This window comes from Pleurodeles waltl, chromosome 7 (assembly GCF_031143425.1).
Source record: "Pleurodeles waltl isolate 20211129_DDA chromosome 7, aPleWal1.hap1.20221129, whole genome shotgun sequence".
NCBI classification, from domain to species: Eukaryota; Metazoa; Chordata; class Amphibia; order Caudata; family Salamandridae; genus Pleurodeles; species Pleurodeles waltl.
The window spans coordinates 113322763-113349219 of NC_090446.1; the positions used below are offsets into that span (position 1 = coordinate 113322763).

Here is a 26457-nt window from a genome sequence, read left to right on the forward strand (position 1 = left end):
ATTTAAAAAAATGAACATGAAAGCAGTGTTTTATTCTATGCAGAAAAAGCAGATAGAAAGAATTTAATGATTTGTTATTAAATCTTCTAATTGACTCACCTTGTTTCATTGTTTTTATGGCGACCATGTGGTCCTCCAACCACAGGCCTTCCCAGACCTCTCCGAAGAAGCCTTCTCCAATCCTTTTCAGGAGGCTAAATTCTGCCCGGGGTCTCTCCCACTCATCAATATCAATCTCAAACTCAAACCCCTGCATGGAGAGAACAGAGCATTCCAAGATTAAAAGAGTTGCAGTGCTGAGGAAAGGGAGAGAAAGGAACCAACAGGCCTCTTTCCAGAAGGGCTTCTGTATTTTGTGTAAAAGAAAATATGCACTTTTATCACAACAAGACCATCAGATGTCCTAGGAAGAGTTAGAGAGACTTAAGGAGCAATATGTGGAATATGTCAGAGATGGTGCAAAGAGAAAGTGGAAAGCTTGCATACAAAGTTGTTATCTTTCGCTTAGTCAGATGCTTTGAATTGTTCCCTGTTGTCTTGGTAAATTTACAGCAGAAGTGAATTATACCTTATTGAAAAACCCTCCGGAATACTGCATGACCCACACTTGCGGCTCATCAGAATTTAAGGTTAAGGAAATCCTGTTTGGTGACGGTATGAAGCATCCATCATTTAGCTGCCTTCTAAATGTTCCATAATAGTTGCCCCCCATGGAGGACCACAGTTGTCTGTAATCCTCTGGAGTGTGCCATTATTATTTCACACAGTCTGTTAATTGTCATGTGAGAGAGAACATGAAAGCTGAAATCCAATTTGGTAAACCACAATTTTATTGGTGAGACCATGACATGTTTTGCTCTGGCCACAGGCAACAAATAGTTTACCAGATTTGTGATATGTCCCTCTTCAAGTGAGCCATCCACCTTATCTGAAGTTAGCATTATCTTCTGTTTTCTTGTTTGTGGAGCTATGTTCTAAAACAGGAACTGTGTTCTGCTATGTCCTCCTTCGTTGTGAATATGTTTCTTGACTTCATCACGGTAGCTGCTGTGGCTATAATCTTCTAGACAAATGCATCCAGACAGCTGGCATCCTTGTCAGGAAAAACCAAGCTTAAGGATGAGCTTAGGACATCACCATGTCACGGTTGCCATCAGCACTGAATCCACATTTGGCTGACTGCTCATTCAGTTAGAACCACCCGCACAGGAAACCAGAGCTGAGGCTATGAAAAATGTTCCACTTAACCCTATCTAATACTTTCCAAGCTTTTATGTAGAGCTTGACCACGCTACGGCAAGAGCTAAAGAATTGAAAACTGACTGGTTGCATATAGAGGATTACTGAGTTTCATAGAATCGGCTGTGGTTTCTTGTGCAATAGTTCTGAGTAGTGCTGTGGAAACAGTTTAATTTCATGCACCATCCTATTCATGGGAGCGAAGAGATCTGACAATATCATCTGCTGGTTGCTTTTGTACAGGCACTGATCTGGGGGGTACTGATTGTAGTTTCTTCTGGCACAACTCATTGATTTGTTCTTCCCCATTACTTAACTGTCCTTCTCCTAAATTTCCACCTCTACCCCACTAGCTACCGAGTACAAAAGGATCTGTAAATGTCATTCTCTTAAGAGGAATGATGGTTCTTTAGTCGAATGAGTTCAGGTAGATCTTCAACAGTAAAAAATACCTTAAGTATCTTCTCTGTAGAAATATCCCCACCAGGAATTGGAAGATCTGCTGTTTTTACTGCTGTGGTAGTATATACATTCTTGCTACATGCATCCAGCACACAAAACGTTTGTGTTTTTTCTGGGAGGTCCTGCTTCAACCATGCGTCCATTTTGTGAGAGTATACGAATTGGATTATATCACTAGGTTTAGGGCTAAATCACTGCTTCCCCCAGGTATTTTTGACCTCAGATTAATTTCTTGTTGGTACTTTTTAGACCTGGCTGTAAAATGTCAACTCCCATCTTAGATACAGAGAAGTGTTAGCAGCCAGTATTTTCAGATTCAGCAATGAGTCTCATACCAGGTTTATGGCTTAGCGGTGAAAGTAGAAATGAATATTACCAATTGGGCCTACTGAATGAACAATTCCAATTTCTCTCTAGCATGTATGACTCGTCTACTTTTTCCCAGACAAAAACTACGTTTATTTAATATTAATGAAGATCTGACATCTTACAGGATTCCTCTCAAACAAAGTAGTTGAATAAGGGGCTGGGTGTACGAGTGTATTTTCACTTCTTCTTTGTGACAGTACACATTTACAGATTCCTACATCTTGGTACTTCTGCGTTGATCCTCAGTTTCTTCAGCAGAAAAAGCAGACTTGAAGTGATCTCTCTTCACCTTTGCAAAACTGGCTGTCAGGCAGACACCAGCTCTGTTCACTCTGCAGCTCTTTGAGTAATCAGCGGAGCCCTCTTCTGGTGATAAAGAACTTGGAACTGGAACCAAGGCTGGGGGGGGGGGGGGTGGATTCCACTTCTATATACATTTTGTAAGCACTGAGAGTGGATCCACTGTGTAAGGCTTTAAAGGTGGCTTAGGTTTGTTTTTGTTCAAATGTAAGTTTTGTCTGTTCCGTAGACACAGCGTTGGTGCTTAATGATAGCTCTGAGACCAGGGTTTGGTTCTAAGCAGATATATCCAAAACAAGGGCTTGATCAGGTGTACATTCTAAAGAGCTGGCTGTCATCCACCCTCCACAAGCAGCAATCAGTGACAAGCAAAAAGTCCAGAACCTGCCTACGAACCTCCTCACCTACAACAGGAACTGCAGCCCCACACCTAACCAACAGCTACCAATTGGCAGTGCTCAGCAGGAACTAATTAGCAGCCCTTAGCTAACTAGGTCTAAAATGAATTTCCAGAGGAAGCCTCATCTCCATCCTCCCTCACTTCAGCGCCTGGGTCTCCACCCTCCAGCCACAGAAAAGCAGGCAATACACTTCCACTGGCTGGGGAAGCGGTCTTCAATCTCCATCTAGTGGCATGATAAACCATGGGCATGCAAAAGAGACCCCACTTGCCCCAGTACTCAGACTCACACAATACACACAGTCCTGCTACTTTCACTGCCCAAACACACATTTGACGTGCGTAGAGTATCAGTGCAAGGTTCTGAGTTTCACCTAATAGCCAAACATTAGGAGCCAGTAGACACCCCTCTCCTTCACACAGAGAAAAAGGTTTGATTCACAAATCACAGTAAACTTCCACCAGCCCTTTAGGTGATACATCCAGTACATGCACAATAGTCCAATACCCGTCATCAGGGCTTGCTTGGTGTGCCCCTCCATGTCACAGAACAGGCACTGGTCTTCACATTACCAGGGAAAGGCCTAGGTCTCTCCACACACATGAGATTAGCGTGATACCAGTGTCAAACAAAACGTCAAGATACTAGTTTCACTTTGGGCACCGAAGGCATGGGCACATGTCTGTTTACTATGCAGAGGACATTCCCGTCTCAACAGCAACAAAACAGAGAGTGTGAAGAGTAGACATCAAAATGGACATTGTAGATGGGTGCTGGATAGGCTCTTTATGTCACGTAACATTCTAGGGTTTATGTGAATTATTTTAAGAAGTCAATATTTACCGGCGCAGATGGAGGTCTTGGCTCAGGCTGGTAAATCTGATCTTCATGTACCTAGAATACAAGAGAAATCCAAAATGTGTCAATTGGTGAATATATGGAAAGTTGGATAGTTAACAGATTGTGAAATTACCAGATATGAGATACCACCTCTGCTCTATGCATCATGTCGTTGTAAAGCATGCAAGCTGTCCCCTTTATTCAAGTCCCTCAGTTCCATAGACTGTCAACAGTATTTTCTTTCATGTGGTATCACCTTCTTTGTTTCATCAATAAGTGTCCTTTCCTCCTACCTAGCACAATGTTCTCCCCTTCCTAATAGACTGTAGGATAATATTTTCAGTTGTCATTCAGATAGAGGGATGGTGACACCCTGGGTACAATAGATGCTCTTTTTGGATCTTTTCCTGCACTTTTGTGTTCAAAATGCATCTATTGAACTCAGTGTATTGATTTTGGGAATTTGATGTAAGATAACCTTCCTTCCAGCTTTCTCATGTTCTATGGAAGTGGTTCCCAACCTGTGGTTGGGGGACCCCTGGTGCTCTGCGAAGCTTCCTCAGAGGGACCATGACGGCTTAGAAAATTAAATAATATTACAGCGGCGGATGCCGCAAATGTCAAGACGGGTAGGTGAGACAATGGGGGGAAACAACTTTTAAAAAACACAAAAACTTACAGTTCTTGTCGCACTGCCTGTCTCCTGCCACCTTGCTCCTCTTGTGATGTCCCAGCATTCAATGGGACACCAGCACAGGCTCCTCAGCAATCCTAGTGCTGCCTTCATGCTAAACTTAGCATTAACGCAGTGTCAGGATTGGTCTGAGTGGCTCGGACGGCTGCTCAGACAGCGCCCTGGGTTCTGTGCAGTTTCTCCAGCCCGGCTGTTAAACACATTCAGGCTTGAGAAACCTGAGTGTGCATCTGTGTTTGGCCGGCCTCAGACAGCTGGCCAAACACACATGTCCTCTTAGGTGCACTCCCTCCTCCTCCACCCTCTCATCTCCCGTGGCCCACACCCGCCCCTCCCTGAACTGCTGGCTGAGCCAGCATATGAAAAATAAAACAATAGTAAGCTATGGTTTTATGTTTTATCTGGTGGCCCAGCCAGTGGGATGACTCTCGGCCGCCCCTATAATATTAACAGAATAATACAATGTACATAAATAAAGTGGCTAAATGAACAATTGTAAATTTTAAAAGGTACTGTAACGTTACTTTTGTACTGATCCAGTTGGTACTGATTCTAGCAGAAGGGCAGCCTGGGCTCCAAGCAGAACTATCCAAAACTAAAGCTTTAAAATTGGAGGCTAAAAATTAAATTAGTATCCTCGGATTGATTCGTGGGAGCGGCGCAGGTGCATCAAGCAGACTATGATATGGACAATGTGTGAGTTCAGTTACATTTAGAAATGCTCCTTCCTGCCTATTCATTTTTTTTATTTTTTTATTTATATTTGTTTGCAATTTAAATAAATTCTGTTGTCATTTTTGTATGTGTTTGATGGAATGTTTGTTTCGGTATTGTTTGTGTATTGTTGTGTGGTCCAAATCCTTGACAATGTTTAGGCTGGGGTCCCAGGCTTCTAGCAATAACTGAGTTGGGGGGGGTACCAGATTCCAATAACGATTCAATGGGGGTCCCCGTGTGAGGTAATGATAAAGCGGGGGCTCCACAGAAGGTAAAATGTTGAGAACCACTGTTCTATGGTAAGGCAACTCATTTTTGCAGCAGGCGTGTGGTTGATGTAGGTGAAGTATACAGCTTTCCTCTCAAATTACGCAAAATGAGGAGTGTGGGACTAAATTACCAACCCACAGCTCATAAATTGTAGGGGTTGAGATTCATGTACCTAACCAGTCCTCAAGGAATGAGAAAATAAAAATTAAATTTACCATTAAAATAAATATTAAAATACACAGGGCCTTGAGATTTCTGAAGAACTGACAATTACTTGGATGCACCTGCCTGCTTTGGAGTGGGGGTGACCTGAAGAAATGCAAGCAGCAATTCAAACACCCCTAAAACACCTGCTACTCCCTGCTGGAGAAGGGCAGCCACCCAGAAATAAGTGTCCAGTGATGCACCGAAATACCAGCAGTGTCTGCAAGTACCACCTTCTTACTTGCCCGTCTCTGAAATTATCAAGAACTGCATTCACTAGAATACAATGAACAACTTTAGCTGAGCTGCCTGCAGCGTGCTCCTTGCCCCTGCATAATTTTTGGCTTACACTGGCCCTCAAGGAAGGAGACCGTAAAAACTAAACTTACTGCAAAAACACATATTACAGGAAACGGATCATTTACGAAGACGTTCCCAAGTATTAATTATTTATGGAAAAGATAACTTGGGGACTACAGCTGTATTTATTATGAATATTACATTTACCCTGACCATATAAGTACTAAATAGACCCCTTTGTAACTCAGTATAAAGGCAAAGTCCATATTTTCCCTTCATTGGTCACAAACTCACGTGGAAGATCAGATGAGGATTATCCCAAGATCCGAATGCAGTGTGACCTTAAACTTATCTTTTTCAGGCATTTTCTAAACTCATTTTTGGTAGGTATTCTTCCCTTTCAAATGAAAAACACACACAGCAAGAAGTTGGATCATATCTGAAGCGCAGCGGTAAAAGAGAAGTTTAATGCGATCTCTTTAAGGCCACATGTGCTCCAAAGTCATGAATGGCAGTGGAGTGTTGGAGGCACTTCACCTATTTTTTTCTGTGGATGAGGACCTCTGAACACATCCCTCTGCCTTGTGCCTTTACTTCTCAGGCATATTTGCAAAGCCTTTTGGTGGCTTAGCGTTATGTCTTTAGGCAGCTTAGCGTTATGTCTTTAGGCAGCTTAGCGTTATGTCTTTAGGCAGCTTAGTGTTATGTCTTTAGGCATTAGTCCACTCCCAACTACTTTTGCGAAGGTAATTTTCATTTATCTACAAAGCTTTTGCTGCTTTTAAGTCTTGCTTGATTTCTTTTGATTTAAAAACTCCGGCCATGTTGCTAAACCACTATAAGGTGTTAGGTAACGCTGACCAAGATCGTCGCTCGGGCGGACGTGCAACGCTGAGCTCTGGCCTGGCCTACCAGGCTCCATATACTAATACCACACATTTTGACCCATCCCTGTGGTCAACTGCCCAGATGATGATCCTGGCTGCTGTGGGTGCACCGAGACCCAGAGTGATGTCTCCAACGTGTGACTGGTAGTGGAAGTCTGGGAGGAAGAGTGAGGCGTGAGTCCAGGTGTGGACTGTTGTGGGACTTGAAGGTCTGCAACAGGGGGACCTTCAGGGGGCTCTGTCCCCAAGCAGCAGACGCTGCCATCTAGGCAGAGTAGAGTGGCGGGCAAATGTTCTCTTGGTGCGTGCAAGGTGAGTGGTGTGTGTAAATAAAAAGAAAAAAAACACTTACCTTGCTCATTGCATAACATCCAATGCTCTCCTAGCTCCGGTCTCCTCGAGCTCCAGTAAATTCCCCAAAGCAATCCTGACGCTGCTCTGATGCTGGTATCAGCATAAGAGCTATGCCAGGATTGGAGGGAGTGGCCTCTCTCAGCACTCTCAAGAGCACTGGAGGCCTGTGCTTTCTCTAACCCAGCCATCTTTAAAACAGCTGAGTTACAGGAGATTAAAATGCCCATATCTGGCTGGCCGTTGCAAGACAGCCGGCTAAAAAGACATGCACACTTTAAACTATGCACACCTCATTGCTACCACTCAGCAGACGGGCCTCGCCTCATCCTTACACTCGGTTCAGGACAGGAGGATGGGAAATAAAATGGTAATAAATTAACTTTATTTTATTTCACATCCCTGGGGGGGCATTTTAGACGGAGGGGCGACTCTCCTCTGTCCTAATGGAGGAGCTGTTCCTGGTCCCAAGGCGAGTGAGTTGCTCTTGCCTTCATTCGAATGCTCTGCTGCTGCAAGGGGTGGCAGAGACAGAGCTCAGTGACTAAAGGTGGCCTCCAGTGTGCCCAGTTCCTCCGGTGTGACAAGACCCTGCAGCGGTGCCTCGGGCTGCCCTAGCACAGCTCCACAAAATTGGGCCTCTGTGACTGGCAGCAGCGACCCAAATTGAAGCAGGGGCACAGAGCTAAGGTGTGCTCTGAGGAGGGACCGGAGGGACCCTGATGAAGGGAGCTTCAGGGCCCGCGTCCTGGGATGGGTAAGCTGTCCCTGCCTGCAACTGAGGGTGCCAGAGCTGCAGGGGGTGGCGGAGAAGGTGTACAGTACCTGTAAAGGATCTCTGCAGTTTGATATCAATCCATTTCTCACTGCTAAGTGAGGTTATACAAGGCAAACCTATACACACCAAGTAGTGACGTGGATGAACAAGGTAGTTATCTTTAAGTATGGCTCACTCTGGTGTTTGCAGGTTGCCACCATGGCATTCCCACCTGTTCTCTTTTCTGCAGTGTTGTATATCCATAGGGTAATGCAGTGGTTTACAATCTTATTAACCTTGCAACTAAACATCATAATAAACTAAATTTCGATGAACCAAAAAATTGCAGATGCATTGCAGGTGGCAACCCATAATTAGTAGTAATAAATGACAGGTGTTATAATGTTTTAAATCTATAGTGGGGTCATTCATTACTGAAATTGTAAAGTCATTTTGTTTTTCAGCAGGTACTCTTTGTAAGCAATTATTTTCTGTCTTTCCTAGTGGCTTGTGATCTCCACAAACTGAATTGGCAATCGGTGGTAAAAGGTGAGTGTTCTTTTTATCCACTTCATTGGTATCCACGAATTCTACAGGGGAACTGTCAGATTTTATATCAAAAAGAGACTGGCACGTCTTCTGCAGCACTGCAAGGGGCTGCCACAAGGAACACAGTCCTTCTATTTATTGGAAATGTTGCTAACATATGACAGACAAAAGTGCCTCTTGATCTATTGATTAGCGGAGAATAATTTTGATTAAGAATGTTAAATTTTACACTCAACGCAACAAAAACCTATGCAGCGTTGTCACACGCTTGAAAGTCAGTATCCAGCACTGTGAGTTTGAGAAGTTCAACTCTGAGGAACCTCTGGGCTCTATAAGTTAATTCTCAGCATTGGCTGCTGTGGAAGTCTTGCAAGTTGGATGAAGTTCTCGCCATGATTTGATCCTAATATATTCCTGAAATTCATAATTGGCCGTAGACATCAGACTAAAACAAGTAGGACTCTGTTGTTTCCAGGCGGTGTGACCAGTTGACCATCAGACCAAGAAAACCAGCCATCTCAGGCATGATTGCACTGTCTCTGCTGCAGAAAGCAAATGCCATGGCCAATGTGGGTGAAAAGCCTGGTCACTTCAGTGCTGTGTTCAGACGATGTGACATAATAGAACAATTTGTGGAGAAATGGGTCCTATATTGACATTCACAACACAGATGTAATGACCAAGCCACGTCCAGACCATGACACAAAGGCAAGAGAAATGTTTGTGATATATAGACCCGCATCACAACCTCAGCGGTCTTCTTAGAAGACCGCCGAGGCAGCGGGCGCCAGAATACCACCAGTGCTGGCAGTATTCCTGGCTCCCTATTTCGACTTTTCCGCTGGGCCAGCGGACAGTAACAGTGTTACCATCTGCTGGCCCAGCAGAAAAGTCACATCAACATTGCTTCCGGCTCGTAATAGACCCGGCGGCAATGCTGATGTGCAGCGGGTGCAGTAGCACCTGTCGCACATTTTGGGCAGTGAAATGCGCGATGGGGCTATGCCTGGGGGCCCCTGCACTGCCCATGCCAAGTGCATGGGCAGTGCAGGGGCACCCCAAGCCCCCCTTACTGCCAGCCTTTCCATGGCAGTGTTTACCGCCGTGGCCAGGCTGGTGGTCGGGGACTCATAATCTGGGGATTATGACGCCAGGCAAAAGCCTGGCGGTATCGTGGATGGGCCGGCGGTATGGCCGTGTCTATAGCGCCACGGTCATAATAGCTGGCAGAACACCGCCAGCCTGTTGGCGGTGTTACCGCCAGCTTTCCTCCGGCCGCCAGGGTCGTAATGAGGCCCATAGTTCTTGCTCAAGATCAATGTCTCCTGTAATTGGAGGGTCAGTCTTCTCCACAATGGACAGTGTTCTGATTGAAGATGATGAACTCACGGAGCTCATTCTGGACACTGGTGTCGACGGAATGAATGTTCTCTCTTTGATGGGCATGTGTGCCACCATCCATGTATGATTGATGGTGTATTGGACTGTCTTCACGGGAAGTCTGTTGCATCCGACAAATATGTGAATACATGTTTATGGCTTCAAAAGACTGTTCAAGTGCTAATGATATTTTTTCCAAATCTCACTCATGAAAATGGTTGTGCTGAGTTATATATGTCTATGTGTCTGAGGCTGCTCCAGGGACTGGCTGTTTGCCAAATTCCAGTTCCGATATAAAAATGGGCTTATTACGAGCTTTTGGCCAACTAATTGCTAGAGTCACATCAGAAGATAAAGATGTAGAGAAGTTGCTTCTGGCACTCTTCAGCGGCCTTAGCAAGCAGAGAAATGATCAAATATGTTTACACATTGATGAATCTGCAAAGCCAGTAGCCCAGTAATTTAGAGGCAAGACCTTCAATGTCCAGAAACAAACAAAAGAAGCAATCAACAATCTTCTCCTATTCTGAAGATTTGTAAATTAGATGCTTCATCATTATCTATTATTATGATGTTTGTACATTCAAATATCTGCAGTAGATTCTGAACACATTGGGCTATTTCACAATGTTAATTCTCTCTAAGAAGAATGGTGAGGCTTAGTGAATTAATGATTATGAAACTAGAATTAGGGCCAGATTTAGAGTTTGGCGGATGGGTTACTCCATCCCAAACGTGACGTATATCCCGTCTGCTGTGATGTCCATAGCATATAATGGATCTGTAATACCGCGGACGGGATATGTTTATGACAGAGTAACCCCATCTGCCAAACTCTAAATAAGGCCCTTAAACAATTCTAAACATGGGCATTATCATGCCTGGACAGCACTTTTTCACCGGAATTTCTCTAGTGGGTTGGAGCCCTTACAGGACGGTTTTGAAAGCAGAGGGACGCGCCTGGTGCCTCGTCACTCTCCCCAGCTCCCTGAGATTATATCCACCAGGTGTGGAGAGGCTTCAAGGGAGACAAAGAGAGGGGGAAGGCAGAGAGAAAGCAACCATATAGGGAGAATGGGTGAATGGCCAAAGAGAAATTGCATGAGGAGACAAAGGGAGCAGGCTGGTTTGAGCATATTTGCAAGGTTTGCTATTGGTTACCCAGTTTGGCCTTGGGATTCATCACTTCATGACAGAAAGCAAATCACTTTTTATCACTTGGTCTCAATTGTCCTATAAAATGTATAAAACCTCTACACCACTAACCTACACTACTAAGCGCTATTTAAATGGCACCTGACCCACACATGTACTTTAAGACATTAGAGACTCCCAGCCTCCCCTCCCGAGGGAACACACGCACCTCTCTGACAAAGGGCTGCAGCAGGGGAGCCTGCACTTGCCGCCAGTTGACCTTGTAGTAGTCTAGTAAGGCCTGCATGGTCGAGAACTTCACAGCCTTCTGCAGGTACAGCTCGCCTGCTGGGGTCCTGAAGATCCGGAAGTGCGTCACTCTCTCCTCGCTTCGAACTGGACAATAAGGGGGAAGCAAATGATACCATATGAGTACTAAAGCCTCAGCACAAATGAGACAAAACATGGCTGGCTGGAGAACATCACTCCGGTTTCTAGGAGAAAAAAACCAGAGCCTCTCAAATACTTCTCTTTAATTTTAATACCCGTCTCAGTGGCAATGGTGATTCACATATGTCTGTCTACTCACGCTCTTTTCAATTACATTCACCTTCCTAAAATGCAACATGCCTTCATAGACTTCTGTAATGTTACCCTCTTTGCAAACTTGCATCACCCACCAAATTTGTTTTTCTCCAATCCCCTATCATGGGTTCACTGTCTTGCACATTCAGCCTCACCTTCAATTGTGAGCCAACCGGTTGACAAGGATGAATTCACAAACAAGTACTAAAAGTGACAAAACCAAAAAGATTATTTCAGGTATCAGGAGAGCCCAGAGTCAGGCCTTGCTCCACAGAGCTTAAATAGTCCTAGGCTCAGCCCTCTGAGCATTACCGGGTTGAGAAGCTCAACTTTTGCCAAGGGCCTGTCCTTTGCCTCAGACAAAAATGATGGAAGCATGCAGGGACAACTCCATCTCTGCAGACAGGGCTCTTTACTTACTCATGACCCACTGCCACCATATTCACTGAGGTGCAGGCATGTTTTATTGTATTAGTGAAAATCTCACAAAAGGCATTGATATCTGCTCTGGATGCAATAAAATCAGACTTTACCGTTAAGTTGGATTTAAATTACTATTCAAATGAGTCTTTGAATAAAGTTTCTAGCTGCTTCCAAACTGACATGAAGCATAATAAATTGTTATGATGTAACCCAGTATTTTTCTATGGGAGAGTCAGCCTTGCATAGTTCAAAACGACTTTTGAGGTTATCCCTGCCAGAATATTTAAAACTTTAATTATACATGTTCTACTTTTTAACTACCTTGCACCCTGCTTTTGGGCATTTAGGGCCTGCATTAGGGCTGAACTATAAGTATTAAAAAGGAATGGTTAGGCTTGGCAAAAGGTTTATTCTGTCAGGTCCAGATGGCAGTTGAAAACTGCATACACAGGCTTCAAGGGCAGGCATGGAGACATATTTTATAGTGCTACCTTTTTGGGTGGCACAATTAGTGCTGCAGCTCACTTATCCCATTTAATTTACATGCCCTAGGAACATGTAGTACCATATTGTAATGCTATTGGTATTTAATCACCAGCTCCATCTTAACCATTGGCTCTATTTTGTGCTTAGCTTAGCTTCACACACCGTCAGGTATTTTTCTGCGCACAACTTGTGCAATGTGTTTTCACTCTTCCTCACTGAAGGATGGATACATAACACGGAGGAGTGAGGAACACGAACAGGCTGAGAATGTTTATGGTAAGGCAAGGAACAGCTCGGTCTTGGAAAAACACTGTACGAGTTGGCCAGTCTCACGCATACGTAATCTATATATATGTAATAACCATTGTTGAGTTCTGTGATCTTTATTATTTCACTGCTGTAATTATTTTCAGAGTTGCACTTACATTACTGCCTTTGAAATAAAAGCTCAGGTTGTTTTTGTCTGTGCATGAGACTTCAGGAGCGTCTTAATAAATGTATTACTCAGAATAAGAGTGCTGCATTCTTGACATTCCTTTCATTTTGTCTCAGACTGAAGTAAAGCAGAACACATATACTACTTATAAGTACATTAACTGAGCCAATTACATGTATATCAATTTTGCCATGTTTGAAAGGGACAGCAGCAGCACTTTACCACTGATTAGCAGGAGTAAAATGAGGAGAGTCCTATGGCCAACAAAAATGGTTTCTGCCAAGGAAGGCAAACATTTGGGAAAATATCAGACAAAACAGGGTCCTGCTACTGTATATCAGATTGATCATTTAAGACACTTTGCAGAATCCACTAGAAATCCAATTTTCTTCTATGCAGTTTTACCATTTAAAATGCCAGTTTTTGTCAATACGGGAAACATTCAAATTTGTTCTTTATGAAGTGGAGCACTGGGTGCAGATACTGTAAAGAGTTTCTGTGCTAATGTAGGTTTTCCTTTTTTTCAGCAAAATCAAACAAGAGGCAGTGAAGCAGAATACATCATCAATGTTATGCTAGGTTAAATTGACTTATAAAGAGCTTGTTCACTGGTTTTGTGGCGCAAACAGTCTTGGAGAAAAAGTTAAGCTGAAAAGCACCAGTAAGAGCAAGAGCCTAATTTTTTATTATGTAAGGCTGCGTGAAGAGCTACATTATGAGATTTTGTTGTAATAATTTGAAATCAATGTTGAGCTGCAGGTGAGCCGGACGAGCAGTCCACACAGCGGGCTTTCTCTGCAAATGAGCTCCCTCCAGCTTTGCACAAACATTTAGATGACGCTGATCTTAGATTATGTGTAGTACCCCCATTTTAAAGTATTTAGTTTTTCGACATTTCTGTCTGTATTTATCCATATGTATTTTTTGCTCACTTTTTCTGTATTTATCAATTTTTACTTTGTGCTTACTGTGTAAATGAAACTGCAAAAGGTATTTTTCCACATTTATTTAACTGATAAATGTATACTCGCATTTGAACTTGCAAAAGGTTTCAGCAGTATACAGTGCAATGCGTTATCTGACAACACTTGCATTGTAGAATAGCTTAAATAACTCTAGATATGCACTTAACTAAGCTTACTTAGGATATCTATTGTGTTTTTTCATTTCCTCTACTCTCAGTCTGTACACCCACAGACCTAACACTCATGATTGACAGTAGAAATAATCATTCAAAGAAGGCCAATTTTCCATATTTTTCTGTATTTAGAAATAAATAGACAGGAAAAAAGGTTTTCTGCCTGTATTTATCTGTAAAAACTAAAAAATGGGAGCCTTAATGATGTGCTGGGAGATACATGTTTAATTTTCTAGCTAAAAAAATGGAAGCCAACCCAATAAGGCCCTTGGATGCCAGGCAACATGTTTTAAATCAGACGGGCTGTTTTACAAGCAGCCAGTGGAGATGCTGCATTAAAGAAGTCACATGGATCCAGCGAGGGAGTGAAAACATGCTGTCAGGGAGGACAAGATAGACTGAGTACGAATAGTCTAATTTAGATGTTATCACTGCCATGACAATCATTTTGCGAGCGTCCAGAGAATTTTAATCAGCATCTCAAGGAGGACTATACATTTCGATGCTTCTGAATTTATTTGTGGTTTCCTCAACAGATTGCTATCAACAATCACTCCAAAGATTTTTGCTGAAGTTTCCGGCTGTGGATTGCTTCGCATTGCAGGACAGTGCAAGTGATGCCAAAGGTTCAGCTTACTCTGTAAAATATCAATCTCTGTTTCATCAGAGCTTTAGGAAATTGGCTATCATCCAATTTCCAATGATGTGTGTAACAGTTTGCAATTCCAGCAAGGAAGCCAGTGTGCCTTCTAGATGCATCAAGAGTTGAGTATCCTTGGTACATTTATTGGGTCAGTTCTCCCTGCTAAAGATTCTTGTTCACTGCTTTATTGTTTAGGTTAAATAAGTGGGAGTCGGGCAGGAGGATAGAGAAGAGCCTTGAAGGACTCCAAAATTTATTGCCACAGATTGTGCCGCCAACTAACCAAGATGTGCTGCCTGAATCTGGTATCATAGGAAGAATTTGATCCACTACAGAGGGCTGCCATGGATGCCAGCTTCCGCCACACGGAGAACCAAGATCTTATGGTCGACCGTGTCAAATGCAGCGGACAGGTCAGACAATACCAAGATAGAGACCAGTCGCTCATCATCTTCCCATTTCAGATTGGCAATTACAGACAAGATGACATACTTTGTTCTGTGCATGGGACAAAACTCTGAATGGGATGGAGAAAATATGACAATTGTAGATGTCTACAAATTTGGCATGCAACATAAGCCTTCAGTACCTTTGGCGAGTAAGGGAGCAGGTATATGTTCATGTAATTGTTTAGCAGTGATTGGCATTCTCCCTGTTGTTTTAAAAGTGGTAATACCGCCACATGCTTAAACAAGTCAGCCACGGTGCCCTGCGCTAAAGAATAATTAAAAAGTTTCTAAAAAGGATTATTTAATGCCTTAGCCAGACATTTGAAAACTGAAGGGGGACAGGGAGGAAGCAGCGAGCCTGATTTAAATTTCTCCATCAATTCCCAACGGGGTTTTTCCTATATTTCTCAGAAAGTGAAAAGAAAATTGGGTTCCTTACCACTTCCTTGTCCACTTCTGCTGAGGACACATTGTTTATATTGTCTTTGTTAATCCTGATATTAGTTGAAAAGAATTAAGAGTATTACAAAGTTCTTGGGTAAGAGTAGGACTTGCATTAATTCTTTCCGAAAATTAGAGTTAATTTAACATGGTAAAAATGTCCTTTTGTTTATTACTGGTTTCTGTTATTGGAGTAATATTTGTTTTTTGTAATAGCCAGATTTATTTTATAGCCCCCTAATCCTGCTTAAAACATAGCTCTGCTTTACTTGTTGTAGTTTCTATGCCAAGTGTTTTCCAAGCAGTGAAGTCATATTTCAGTTAGGGTGAAAACCCTGCAGTGCTTAATTTGAGACAGTGGATTCTGATGCTCTGTACCAGCACTTACTTGTCAACACCGGCACTTGACAGCCGGCCACATGGTGGTGCTGTTTGTCTAAATTTGTGAAGACAACAACAGTTTTGAATAAGTCTGTATATATTAAAATGACCAATACCTGCCACCCAAATCATAAAAGAATAGCTTGGGCGACAGGTAGTAGTAATTTTTAATGTATAAAAAGCCTGAATTGTCATTGGTAGCACTCACATTGGCAATGGGTGATGCAAACTGCATTTGTCTCCTGAAGGGGGCCCTGGCACTTATTTTATTACAAATTAAATACTGGAACCATGGAACTGCACGGGGGCCATTTTGCACACACATTTGAGTTAGAGCAGGAATGTGCTTTGACAGGGTTATTATTAATCCACCCAGAAAACTCATGTTCTGCTTCAATTACGTCCTTGTTATGTGAAGTTAAGGTTATTTGGGGGGTAGCTAGCATTGCCTGTGTGATAACTTTGACCCATTTACAGATAAATGTGAGGATTCACTTACCTGACAGGGAGTACTGGGATGGATTGGTCTCACTGGGGCGAATAAGGTAGGAGCCATACACATTTGGCGGGGAACGCAAGATCCGCTCTGCATCCACTCGACTGACCCCTTCTGCGTACCACCTGCAAAGACGGCGACCTTCATTAGTATAGACCCAGTAAAACCTATACCAGATGCAACAATGGCTTTGTAAATATGTGGGAAATGTGGCTAGCCCTATCACAGACACAAAGGTCACTTGGTATTGCCGGTCACACTTTATCTGTTGGCAACATCTATCGTCCATGACCACAAAAGTGCTTCGATTGGGCTCTCAGTGACAGGCAGTTCCCCAAGAATCTCTTACACTTTTAACCTCTTTCCTTGCAGATATGTAGCCATAAGTGGTACAAAATAATTAAAATAAAACCTGACAAATCTACCCTAGGGAATACCCCAGGCTTCCAGCCCTACTGTACCTCTCAGCGACCTTTGACACGGTTGCCTGTGACTTGCAGGTTGATTTCCCCAATAGGGTTGCAGAACTTAGAGGACATGTCCTCAGATGGTTCTGCTCCTCAAGTCAGCAAATTGATGGGCAAAGCTGAGACCTTCCTCTAACCATTTGAGGATGGTCTTCTCAAAGATCCCAAATCTTTGCTGTAAAGCATAAGGTTTTCAATAGACGAGCGGGAGCGACCCCACATCACTCTAGTTACGGATCTTGCTAAGATTAGAAGTAATGACCTCTTCAGGTATTATCTTAATCTTCCCAGTCAGCTCTGCAGCATTTAAGTTTCCGTTTTGGTAAGAAATATGACATTAGGATCTAATCTAACCAGTTGATCCATCAGCTTCTGGGGTCTCCTTAGTTTCCCCTTCTGCCTGTTCCCTCCAGTGCCACGGATAACAAGAACCAAATTCTTACCTAGGAGCAGACAAATCAAGTGGAACAAGTAAATTCTGTTTTAAAATCATATCTATAAAGACCTTAACTCTGAGAACCAAAATCTCGACCGGCCAAAAGGCTTTACTTCGCATTTGTTGCACTTTGCACTATTAATCTCCGCGTCAGAAATGAAACCGTCTTCTTTTGAAGGAGTGGGAACAGACAAATGAAATCTGGGTGTGGATGACCTAAGGCAGTTGCATCCGGTTCACTGGTGCTAAACAGAAATATTTAAAGCAGAGCAAGTCCATAGCAACCTGCAGCAAAGAAGCACCTATTATGTTTTGTTAAACAGCACATTCCATGACCCTTGTGAAGCGTTTTTCTAGTTTTGTGGTTGCGCTTCTTCCAACGTTTTATGCCTCTGGCAAGGTCATGAAGTGCTTCAATGTCCCTCAAGTTCCTGGGTGCCTTTCAGGGTGCTGCTTGGGGATTGGCCTGCATGAGATATGGTGTTTGTAGCATGAGGACTGACAGCTTGGTCGGCACGCGATACATTTGGGAGCTGTGGTGCATAAACGCTTATGTTAGAAAAAGTTGTAAGAATAGACGTAGCCTTAGTAGTACTTATGTTGGGTCGACAGTTTCATGCACAGGAAGCACATTTGAAGTTCACCATGAGAGGTAGAAGTTTATTCAGGGGAAACAGAAAAGCAGCCTATTGGAGGTGCAGTGAAATCCCCAGCAACTATTAGCTGAAGTCAGTCCAGGACCAACAGATGAGCATCCCACTGGAGGCCAACGAGTATTGAATTGAGTCTACTCAGAAGCGATGGAGAAGCAACACATTCAATGCATTGTTAAACCCTGAGGACTGTTATGTGGAGTCTACCCAGGAATGACAAATTAGAAACTAATTGGAGCCACTATTTAACTAGCAAGGAGTTCATAATACAACAACAGTCCCCATGCAAGGCAGCCCCTGCTCTTGAGCTGAGTTAGGAGAAGTCAGATCAACCACCTGTTAAAAATAAACACACTCTAGTTACTGCACTGGTAACAGGGAGCCTGACCTGTGAAGGCACTGTACAGCCACAAAAATAATGTATCAGGTCAAGCTATTGTGGTGGTGGATTTGTGGGCCATAAATCTATTTGGGCTGATACTGTAATTGGCAGTGGTGCTGCATGGAAATGACTGTGGGGGAGAAGGTGTTTGGTGTTGTGAAGAGGAGGAAGGAGAAGAAGATGAGAGACTGTGCCAATGGGTAGATGGGCAAGGGTTCTGGTACAAAGCCTTTTCCATGCCTAAATAGTGAAAATGCTACATGAAGACCCCCTTAACCTTTCACCCTTTACCTGGACACTCATGCTGGACAGCCTCTGGGGAGGGTTTAAATAGGGCAAAGTGGGCAGAGGTTTTCTCTTGATGATCTAAGGTCCAGTGAGCTGGCCACACCTTCAATTTGTAGGTTGTTCTGTGGAAAGGTTAGGAAAAGGGGGTGGGAAACGTGGCTAGCGGGAGGCCAACAGGAGGCACAGGCAGGATGCTCACAAGGTAGAATGAAAACAGATTCTCGTTAAACAAAACACACAGCCTGGAACTGGTGTTGATGGTATACTTTTATTCAGGGAAGTCATTTCTTTCAGAGTATCAAACCACATATCAAGTCCTAATCCAACTCCTCAACATAAATTCAGTGACATTTTGTATAGAAGTACAAAGAGTGAAAGACAGGGCATCTTTAAATCTTGTCTGTCAGATTACTACAGAACATGTCATCTCCACTGAGAAATAGATAGAGACCATCAGAGCAACTGCTGGAATATGAGTTGCGGTCAGAACTTTATGAAATGCTTTCAGAACAACTCAACCCAGCTAGCGAAATTGTTTAACTATTCGTTTGTGTAACAACCGGTGACAAAAATAATTGTATCTGGGCATCCTAATCATTTTCTTAAAACCCGGCACCTCACCATACACCTGGGCCTTTTAGACCCATTGCACTACTAAGTGTAAGATCCTAACAATAATATTATCCAAAATCATAGTGTTAACGGTGGCTCCTCTTAATCACCCTGGCCAAAATGAGTTAATTCCAGGCAGCAAGGTATAAACTACTTGTTAGAAGTCACTGATTTTGTTCAGAAGTCAGAAAGGGTGTTTGATTTTGTGATCTGGGATTTTTTTTTCCACCATATTGAAGCCTATTAATTTCCCCTCCCATTTCCCAATGCCAATCTTCTTGCTGTAAAGCTACTTCAAAATCCATTTTATAATCAACTCAACAGATTTTATTGTAGTCATCGTCTCAAAGAGCACCCGTCAAATGTGTCCTATTGAACCTAACCTTTTTGCTTTTTTTATTCAGCATTGGACAATTCATACTGTATACATCGATCTTCAGACCTTTATGTCCCAGTTCCTAATGTAAGCCATCATTAAGTTGTATGTGGACAAAATAGTGCCATTTCTTCAGAACAAAATAACAAAAAGAATAATTATTAATATGCAATGCTTCACCGGTATAGGGGCTATGAAATCAAATAAATTAAAACTGAATTACTTTTATCCACTTCAACCGCCCACAAATTATTTGAAAATGTGGTTACCACTGTAGGTCCTAACCGTATCCATAACAGTTAAATTCACGCTAATTAAAATGTCTGTGCTTTCATTATGTTTTGGTTTACTAACGTCACTGGTTACCTCAAATCAAAATTATATTTAAAAGGTAATTTCCAAGTTTTCTAGTGTCATTTTGGTGGGTTATAACCCCTGCTCAAGCCTGCAATGCCTAACCATGCCTTATGAAGAGGGTAGGCTCAGTTTATTTGGTTTCAGCTACTGTGACTTGACTGCGTTTTCTCTACAACGAGTTCGTCTCTCGGGCTCACTTAATTCTTTTTTAACCATTTCTCTTTAATACACTATATGAATTACAAAAATGTACCTGACTTACCCAGTTCCATAGAAGTTAGATTTAGGATTTAGCAGGTTTGTTCAAACATTGTTCCACCACTTCAAGATGTCGGCCACAATGACATAAAGTCCAAACTTGAACATGTGGAAAAGAAGCTTCGGGCTCGGGGTTTACCGGTTAGTCCTCTCTAGCCTGTGAAGCTCTAGGTTGCCTATGATGGAAAAGAATATCCCTTCTTGGTCTAAGGCAGGGCAGGACATCTTCTGAATTCAGTTATGCTTCAAAATGTGGAAAAAGAAGGAGCAGGTATAGTGAATAACTACCAAACATTCCAGGAGCACTGGAGACGGGCAGGGTCCATCCCCAGGGATGAAGTCAGATGTGCTTATCTCTGCAACAACTAAATATGTAGAAGCGAATAAGCTGTGAAATTAATTTGACTGTGTATATAATGTGTATATTAAGTTGCATCTTTGATGTTTTGGCTATGCAACTTATTTGTTTCATTCATTCATAGAGACTCATAAAATAACTGATTGTTAGTAATGGAGTGTAATGTGTAAAAGGAGGGTCTTTTCTTGGTGGGTGAATCTGACCATGTTAAGATAATGTTTTCTGTAAAGTAATCCAATAAACAGATATAACCAGAGAATTGATTTTAAGTGACTGTTCAACATAATTCCTCTTTCTTCATGAGTGGTCAGTTCAAATGTGGCAAAGATAGAGAAACATGCAAACCTCATTACGTAAAGGCATGTAAATTGTGAAATGATTTGCTCTGAATATTCTTTAGCTTTTCTCAATCTTCAATGTATGTACTTTCAAATTTGAGACACTTTGTCCTAAATGGATATTTTGAATTCCGAGCAGATTGTTAGTACTTATTTTCTGGTTATTCAAAAGTGTATCACACTGGGTGGTGGTACAAGAATTTAGGAAATACATTGTCTGATTCAATTTCTTTCACCCTGCATAAATTGAGGAAAAAGCAGTGCTTAATTTGAGCCGGTGGTTTCCGGTGCGGCGCACCAGCACTTATTTTTTGGGCCGGCACGTATTTTTCTACGTCCATTATTTACTGCGAGCAAAAGACACATTTGAGAAAGACGGCGGAAGAGAAATATGGAAAAGTGCCACAAAGGGAGAAAGCAGAAAGCTGCAAGAGTGACCTGAAGGGGCAGGGAGTGGCTGTAAATGGATTAAAGAAGCCCAAGGCTGCTTCAGGATTACGCTTTCCCTGTATCCTGTGCTCGCACATTTAATTGCAGCAGCCGCATGTTTAAGAGGATGGCTTTGGGCATCGGCATCTTTTTATTTACAAATTAAGCACTGGGGAAAAGGCAAAGAGATATCAGCCAAGCAGTTACAATATCATCGCCATATGCTCCTGAAATACCGTCATATAGCTGGTTTGTAGGGAATGCACCTCTAAGGCATGCGACTGGTTTATTATACAATTAAAAACCTGCATTAATTATAAGCTGCCATCACTGGTGATTGTCCCAGATGTCTAAATTCAATGTCTGTGTTGGGCATTTATGTTTTTTTGGGCATGGCCACCTTTGGAGATTTTCTGACTAGTGATATTCTCTTCTCGAACTGATAAGTGCAATTGTTTGATTATGTTGTCCCCCAAAGACTGCGTTCCTAGGCACTGGCCCAGTTAACAATTCTAGAGCACTCACGTGGGACACCTGGTATACACAGCTAGCCTGGGTGCACACAGATTCATTACTTTCTAAGTGGAATCACCTCAGTCTCTGCTATACATTAGTTGGCTTCTTAAATTGATAAGAATTAGGCAGAATGAATAATTTTATGAACTAAGAAACAATACTGTAATTCAGTTCAAGAACTTGAAAATGTTTATTGGCTTTTGTAACAGGTTATTTGGTTTGCATTTTTAAAAACCTGTTGAAATAAAATATTTAAAAAAAAATCCGCTAAACCTGACTCATCATTGGATAAGGCCAGCAGCAACACCAGAATTTCTGACTATTCAAGGCCTGGACCATTAGGATATTGGAGATTCCGAAGTTTAATCAGGACATCCGTTCACATCTGGAAAAGATCTGTTGTATTCATGAGTGAGTACCATCAAATGACCTGGTTATCGCAGAGACAACATTGGTTGGCCTCCGGGTTCTAGTACAGTAGTTACAACTTGACCAATGTCTCCCAACAGGCAACAAAGACATCCGGAATCTATGAGGGACCCCATGCTCACATAAGACTTTTCACCTGTTCCGAAGAATGAATGTGGGTGAGTTTTATTCTGCTTTCTTTATAATGGAGAAAGTGTCAGGACCATTTAAGGCAGTGCTTTATTTAAAACTGGCCAAAATTGGGTAAGGTAAAAAAATATCAAATTTAAGATGATTTTTTAATAAAGGATTATCTCATTGGTCTGACCGAACTTAATACACACACTTTGGATCTATAGGACACATACCTATGTATACTGATTTACTGGCATCTCAAGGGAGTGTATGTTATAACAGAACTATCAATTATTTCAGAACTTACCTTTGACGTGGATAATGTTTACCAAGCATAAACTAAAGTGTCCCAAACTCGTGATTTCAGGAATATCAAGATTCTACATGTAACTTTCCGGGCATCTTAAAAATTGACGCAAGCTATCCATTTTAAACTTAAGCAGAATGATTCAGGTGGTGAATTCAATGGCACAGACCTGGCAAAATATGTTCACTTGGCAATATTCTTGGGCGCTGTGCTCGAGAAGAGGTTGGTTAGCCCCCAGAGCCAAAGTGAGGGGAGTTGTAGTGGTGGAAGGACATGAGACAACTTCATGGGCCTCCCGTCACACATTTTGGAAACCCTTTCAGACTAAAGTGGCTCCTATCCATTTGTTTTTGTTGTTATTTTGAATTATGTCCAATAAATTCCACATCCAAGGGCCTTTGGATGTTTGTTGAGACTTGAAGCAACAGCTAGGGTTGGCTTTGGTACTTTCTCATTTCCCAACAGAGTGTGACAAGAAAGGGGCAAAGGGATAACGGGGTCTAACAGCAGCAACCTAGCCATCACACTAGTCACTCCTGGCAGATATTATGGAAGTCCCCACGCGTCCCATAAGAGTTCAACCAAAATAAGGCTTTGCCGTGACCTCGAATATATCCAAGACTTCAAGGACTCGCAACTTTTACTCACAAAATGTTCTTAACCAGTGATAATGCTCAGTGGGTGTTGTGCCCTCTGCAGGGATCTTTGCGCATCTGCAGGGCAGAGGTTTCATTGACCGCACACTCATCACAGCTATTTCTCATTCCTTTTAAATATAACTAATACCACCGAGTCGGGCTGTACTGAAACCCATTGAGAGCATCAAGGGTGACTCGCGCAGTTGGATGTTTGCGGTGCAGGTCAAGAGTTCGAATCTCATTAACGGAAACTCATCCTTCTGTCTTAATGAGGTGGGCAAATAGTGTACTTTTAAATTAGGAAACAGTATACCCTGTTAGCAAGAGTGCAAACCCAAGCCTATCTAAATGGTTATATACTTGTCAATTTGCTCTGTTTGTTATTTGTCAGCCTCAAAGTATGCACCAAGGCCCTGATTTATACTTTTTGGCATTAAACTGCGCTAACGCAGTTCAGCGTCAAGAAGTATACCACCAGCTAGCGCCATCCCAAGACACTGGCTGGGTGTCATATATATGGCATGACGTTAGCCGGCGGTAAGGCCCGGTTAGCATCAAAATATCTGATGCTAACCGGGTGGGGGAGGCATAGGGAAAACTGGAGGTTGTGCGTCAAAGAATGGCGCTAGTCAGGTTAGAGTCAAGAAAATGACTCTAACCTGATTAGCGTCATATTTTGGTGCACGACCCCTATGGACATGACTCCTGTATAAGTAAAGACAGGAGTCATGCCCCCTAGCCCAGTGGCCATGCCCAGGGGACTTATGTCCCCTGGTATGGCCATTGGGCCCAGTGCCATGTATGGGGGGGGGCAAAGTTTGGCCCCCCTATGGCACTTACATTTTTTTTTTATATATTCACCTCTACTTACCTGGGATGGGGTCCCCCATCCTTAGGTGTCTTCCTGGTGTGGGTGGGGGTGTCCCTGGGGCCAGGGAAGGGCACTTGTGGGCTCTTTCCATGGTCTCTGACCATGGAAAAAGGCCCACAGGTCCCCTAATGCCTGCCCTGACCCAGGTGTTGAATAATGGCACTAAGCAAGCTTAGCACCATTATTTAGGCCCGCTTCCCTCCCGTGCACCATTTTTGCAAGGAGGATAAATAAGGCACCTGGGCCTTAGAGTAATTTTTTGCCCGGGAACGCCTACCTTGCATCTCATTGACGCAAGGTCGTTTTCCGCAGGCAAAAAATGACTTAAACTTCAATATTTTGACGCTAGACGGGTCTAGCGTCAAAATATAAATTTAGAGTTAAGTTTGCGCTGAAATAGCGTAAAAAAATAAATGACGCTATTTCCGCACAAACAGGGTATATGCCCCGAAATCCCCCTGTCATGGGGATGGCAAATACATTGCTTTGCAGGTTAATGGTGGGAAATGAAATGCAGTGCCTCCTCAATTGTCAAACTGTGCACACAGCACCAGGTTCATATCTTCAAATCCTCACCTCCCTCTTGCCATTGTAACTTGAATTTTCACTCTTTGCATTGCTGTATGCGCCCCTGTTCAAACGCACTGCCCAAGAAGTTTGAAAGGCAGACATTACATTTTGTGGCCATAGGCGTGGGCCCTAAAGCACGCAAGAACGGTACCCCCATATTCCTTCGTTGGTTTGTACCACGCAGCTTTGATTGAGCTGCTGGGGAGAGGGATATTTTTTTTTCGAGGGGGAGACTCACTCCCCTAACCCCTGTGACCCTGCATGTGCTGCTCCATTGGTAGTTACACCCGTTTGCAGCTAGGTGGATAAAGACGTGCAGCACATCTTGAAGATTGCCCTGGAGCCATTTCTTTGTTCTGCGTTACATATTCTCTGCCTATTTTTTTTCTCTCTTAGCCGGTTGTACTTCTCAGAGACAAAAAACCTGAAAGTCCGCTGTTCAGAAACCTCTGAATCCATTGCCACAGCAGCAGCGAGCCGGCGCCTACATTCTTCGGTGGAAGTCTCCATGGGCGTAGGAAGTGTGGGGGACGCGGGGGATGTATCCCCCCCAGATTTCGGAGGGTGGGGGACATGGGGGACGAAGGTGGGGGGGACAAGGGGACAAAATTATTTCCCCTCTCACATCTATTATTCAGAGGGCCATTAGCGCACAAAAGGGCTATTTATAATAGCCCTATACTGACCATCCTCCAATCTGATGGTAACAGAATGAAGGTGAGTCCGGAGGCCCCATGCGCCCTCTGCTCTTTTGTTTGTCCTGTTCACAGCTGTGGGCATTAAGGGTGCTCATAAGAACAAAGGGCACGAGGAGGAGAAAGGAGTTTTGGATGATTACTGTCTGCATCACCTGCTGCCGCCTTGAAGAGGAGCACTGCAGGAGGCCTTCAAGAGGAGCTGCAAGACAATGAAGAAGATTTAAAGAGGAAACAGAGTCCCATTCATCCTGACGCCTGCAGGCTAGAAAGGAGACTCAGTGAAACACAATATTTGTATTTGCCTAAGATCACACCAGTTGGTGAAACAGTGAAGTCAAGATTGAGCCCAGATTTTACCTTTTCACACAGCAATTTGGCTATTAGAAGGGTATATTTTTCTAACACTTATGTTTAATGTTTTGTCATCTAGGCAATGAAGGGCTTGATTATAGCGTGGCTATATTTCATTTTGGGCCATTATGCCTAGCGTTATTTTTTATGTTGTTGTTATTGTTACATACTTCAGCATATTGAAGTATATTATCTTTTCTCTATCTTTTCTTCACTCTTCTCTGAAACAATCTACCCTCTGCCATTGCAACCTACACCACTTTTCTCCACTCTACATCACTGCACTCTACACCAATGCATTCTATGCCACTCTACACCACTGCCCTTTATGACACTCTACTCTGCAACACTGCACTTTGCCTCTGAACTATACTCCTCTCTACTCTGCACCATGGCACTCCACTCTGCATCACTCTACATCACTGCACTCTACACCAATGCATTCTATGCCACCCTATTCTACACCACTGCCCTTTATGACACTCTACTTGTTAACACTGCACTCTGCCACTGAACTATACTCCTCTCTACTCTGCACCACGGCACTCTACTCTGCACCGCTCAACTATATGCCACTCTACTGCACTCTACACCAATGCACTCTATGCCACTGCACTCTATGCCAATCTACTCTGCAACACAGCACTCTATTCCACTGCTTTCAATACCACTGTACT

At 42.9% G+C, this 26457-nt stretch overlaps 1 protein-coding gene across 1 annotated transcript in view; it reads right to left on the reverse strand.

Annotated features, from left to right (window-relative positions):
• SRMS (src-related kinase lacking C-terminal regulatory tyrosine and N-terminal myristylation sites) overlaps positions 1-26457 on the reverse strand; it is a 75035-nt gene that overhangs the window by 25130 nt on the left and 23448 nt on the right. The window contains exons 2-5 of the mRNA XM_069243210.1: positions 16336-16457; positions 11084-11250; positions 3615-3665; positions 100-250 (exon numbers count right to left, since the gene is read on the reverse strand). Coding sequence (XP_069099311.1) covers positions 100-250; positions 3615-3665; positions 11084-11250; positions 16336-16457 — 491 coding nt within the window. The remainder of the gene's footprint in view (positions 1-99; positions 251-3614; positions 3666-11083; positions 11251-16335; positions 16458-26457) is intronic.